We start from the raw sequence: 4,057 nt of genomic DNA on the forward strand, positions 1-4,057 counted from the left end.
TCTAGCAGCACCGTGGTTAGCGAACTTGGTAAAAATAACATCGAAAAAATGCAGAACTTAAAAAAAAAAGCGAACCACGAGTTAAACGGGTAGAGGTGAAGACGTTGTACGACGACACTGAAATGTTTCTTCGAGGGAGCTCGAGTAAACCAAGCGCTCTATATCGGATGGTAGCGGACAACCACCGAAAGTTAGAAATAAACTCAATACCTCACTGGAAACCGAATCAACTGTCTATAGAATAAATGGTGAATCAGCGTCTCCAAGGAATGATGCAATCAAAAGCATTAGTAGAAGCGCTAGCAGTAGTCCCTCTTTATTGAAACGTGAGGATTATAAGCACGGGCAAACGTTCGCCGACCCGAGAGCTGAAACAAAATGCGAGTGTACAGATGGTAGATGCATTGTTTCTACGGGTAGAGCGGCTATTCCAATTTCAATGCGGCGATCAGCCGTCTCAGCGGACACGAAAACCCTTCAGGTGGCGTTGAATGTATCTTTAGCTCTTGCATAAGTAATTCAAGACAAGCCCCTGACTGGTTTCGAAATCGATTGAACTGGTAATATGTTTTATATTATTATTATTATTTCTTTTTGATCAAGCATCAACGAGTGTCACATTTTTCAAATTCATTCAACGGATCTGTTGCGGTGAGTCAGAACGATTGTTCAGAACTTTCTCTGCTGTTCTCATGGTACCTATGCAGCAGCGCAAGCACAGAGTTTGTTTTAGTATTTTTTCGGAGAAGCATTCAATACGCGGGGGGTTAGTTTGCTGTTATGGCGGGAGAATGGGTCCGCTTTTTTGCAAGGGTGCCCCAGAGGGACACAAGGGTTGTCTTCCTTACATGGGGGCAGAAGTCACTGTCGTGAGAAAGCGACTCACTATTCGACTGGGGAAAAAACGGCAGTGATGTGGGCTGGGTAGTAGCGGTAGTTTCTCATTAGAATAATCATGGTTGTGGGCGTGCCTTGCACACATAACGAAATATTAATGTTGTGTAGTAAGTGTAGAGGGTTTGTTGAACCCGAAACAGCGGGTCTGTTTGAGTGATAGTCATTTGCGTTACATGACAATCGTACTCACATGATATGTCGTTTCCCTGTTGATATAAGTAAGGTGTGGGGCAACAAACGTTTTCAAGGGCAGTTATATCTTAATATGACTTCCGCAGGTCGTCCGCAGGTAACTCTTGACGAAAATTACACTGGAGAGGATGTGGGCAATTTGAGCCGCAGTACCACTTTGGAATGCCTCACAGCCAAAAAGTGCGGAAAATTGAAGAGCGTGAAATTCGAAAAGGCAAAGAACCTCGTTTGCTTGCACGCCGAGAGTTGTGGAAAACTGAAAGTTATCGACGTGAGCTCTTGCTGCAAATTAGAGTCACTAACGGTCACGAAATGCAAAAATCTTAAAGAAGTGCATGGTCTTCCAGACGCATGTGAGTTGCTTGCTTTGAATTTATCTGGATGTGGAAAACTGGAACAGGTAGAGGGGTTATGTGCAACAAATATTAAGGTAAAGAAACTTAACTTGAGTGGCTGTAAGCTGTTGGAGCCTCTGGGGGTTTTGGGATGCTGCAAGAATGTGACAGAGTTGGATCTAAGTGGATGCAAAAATATCAACCAGAGCTCCATGGAGATAGCATGCAAAGAGCTCAACGGTCTGGAGACTCTGAAACTGAGCGGAGTTCCCACAGTATCAGATAATTGGGTTTGGTCCCTTGGGGTAAGCAACAGGTCTAACGCCAACCTGCTGTATTTGGACCTTTCTCGGTGCTTGGATATAGAAAATGCGGGGCCGTTGTCGATGATACGCTCCTTAAAGGAATTGTCTCTTGACGGCTGCACCAGCATTTCTAAGGGTTTGGAAGCGGTATGCGGTCTCCCCAACTTGAAGAAACTGTTATTGAGCAAAACGAAGGTAACAGATGAATGCCTCGAGAATATCAAAGGGAACAGAAACCTAGTGGTGCTTGGTTGCAGCGGGTGTCTAGGCATCAGCAGCATTTCGTGTATTGGGGAGGTAAAATCACTTGAAGAATTGTCCTTGGAGGGCTGCACTAACATTAAAAAAGGACTGGACATACTGCCTCGCCTTCCGAAACTTCAAAAATTGTGGATATGTGGCTTAAATGTTCCTGAAACAATAAAGCAAAAGCTAAAAACCCAGGGTGTCAAGACGAACCCACTCCGGTAGCCATACTGAAACATCATAATGAGACTTCATCTTCCCTCCCGCAACAACTTCCAGCAAGTGAGGTACATATACATAACATGTGTATATAGACGTATGTCCCTTAAAGGAAAAAAATGTGATGCCTTTCAGAAGGCGCCGCGGCTATTTCTTTTTTCTCTTTATCTGGAGGCCAGCAGTGGTCTCCGTTATAGGTGAGTGGCACCTTCCCAATTGAACATTTATCCCGTAAAAAAAAAAAACAGTACTCTCACATACTGAAGTACATTCCAGTTCAGCGTATAAAGCTGTGGCATTACATGGCTTTCACTTTTAACGGAAAGCATTACTTACACTCTTATGTTTTGTTGGTTTTGGGTGTTGGAAAAAAACATGAACGTCGGGAAAGGATGATACATCGGTAATGGTTGTTAGTGTGAATGTGATTGTGTATTTCTCCCCACTTGTGCACTTGTTGCCACTACGGGGAGAAAATAATTTTGCTATGGGGGTATATAATACATACTTCGAACTAGTAAGTGGCGTGCGCTGCCCCTTGATTGATGCAGCTCTGTGAAGAGTGCTAACAGATACCTGACTTGACACTCCGTTTTGGGGTTCGGTATGTTGTACTTAAAGGTTTACTGGAGGTTGGTGACTAAATAATTTATGCTTGGCTTCCTGTGTACGCACAGAAAGAACTAAACCTTTGTGGATGTGAATAATTGAAATGTTGGTGAAATGCCACGTGCACTGTTCTGGAATGTAAATTATCGCGACGAGTGTGTTGAAGAAGTAACAGAGAAATTCTCTATCGTGATGATCTCCCTTCATTAGAGTTTTAGGTGAAAGAAAATGCTGTCGGAAATGTTGTTGCTTTTGTGTGTATTGTCCGTCGCATCGGTGCTCAGTTTTGGTGAAGACATGGTAACGATGCACGTTTCGTGGCCTCACAACGCAAGCTGCAAAGGAACTCCAGTTGACCCGCATGTCTGTCGGGCCCTAGCGGTTCTTGTGAAAGACGCGTTTTCGAGTCGTTGCCAATCAGCAACAGAGGACGCACGCGCAACTACCGCCGAAGCGTCTTGTCACTTGCAGTTTAAAATTAATGAAGAAACTCCTCTTTATTACCTGTGTAATGGCAATACCGTTGAGGAAATTCTTAAGAAGCAAGAGGACCTGCACCTACCTGCGCATACCAATGGAGAGCCCGACTGTAGCAAACTCCCTGCGCGTATTGAGCTCAGTTCCGACAAGGACAGCAAAAACGCTGCTACCGTGTCAGCACCAGCAAATACTGAGAAGGAATCCAAAGGGAAACCTGAAGAGAGTCCCGCGACCGAAACATCGGATAACAGGACAAAAAAAACTGACCCAGAAAAACCAACCATTAAGGAACCACAGACTAAAAATGAAAAAACAGTGGATGTAAAGTCTACCGAGCCGCAGAGTAAACAAAACAGTGGATCCATGCGGTCCTTATTCGGTGACCGTTGTTTTTTTATTCCTCTTTTATACAGCATGTTACTTTGAATGAACACTGGGCTCTAAAACCCATGACTCTTTGCTTTATTCCGAAGTCATACTTTATTAAGGCTTATACGCGATAACATCTTTTTGCTTGTACGTCCATTTACCCTCCTGTAATACGCACGCACATATATCCCCTCATAATATTCGTAGAATCATGCAAACACAAACTGCTCATGAGATAACCGATACTATTTCCGTAGAGAGTATGTGTTGGTGTTGGCATAACTGTCTTGTCACATTGAGCGTATTTTGTGTGGAGTAATATTCGCTGACTGTTAAGAAGTTTAGGATAATAGGTTCCACTTCGTAGTGGCTTGCGTGTAGCGTGCATATCTTTGTGGAAAGGAA

At 43.7% G+C, this 4,057-nt stretch overlaps 1 protein-coding gene and 1 pseudogene across 2 annotated transcripts; both read left to right on the forward strand.

Moving 5' to 3' along the window:
• The first annotated feature begins 1,087 nt into the window (after nt 1-1,087).
• Nucleotides 1,088-2,200, forward strand: TEOVI_000756000:pseudogene (annotated as a pseudogene). The gene has a single exon. A coding segment is annotated over exon 1 (1,113 nt).
• An 831-nt stretch (nt 2,201-3,031) lies between these two features.
• On the forward strand, nt 3,032-3,709 carry TEOVI_000756100 (uncharacterized protein; the record flags this gene model as incomplete). Its single annotated transcript, XM_067220769.1, has 1 exon — nt 3,032-3,709. The coding sequence occupies one exon, from the start codon at nt 3,032-3,034 to the stop codon at nt 3,707-3,709; it is 678 nt and encodes a 225-aa protein (XP_067076870.1).
• Between the last annotated feature and the right edge of the window lie 348 nt (nt 3,710-4,057).

The sequence above is a fragment of the Trypanosoma equiperdum genome (assembly GCF_001457755.1).
Source record: "Trypanosoma equiperdum strain OVI genome assembly, contig: ctg_1226, whole genome shotgun sequence".
Taxonomy (NCBI): domain Eukaryota; phylum Euglenozoa; class Kinetoplastea; order Trypanosomatida; family Trypanosomatidae; genus Trypanosoma; species Trypanosoma equiperdum.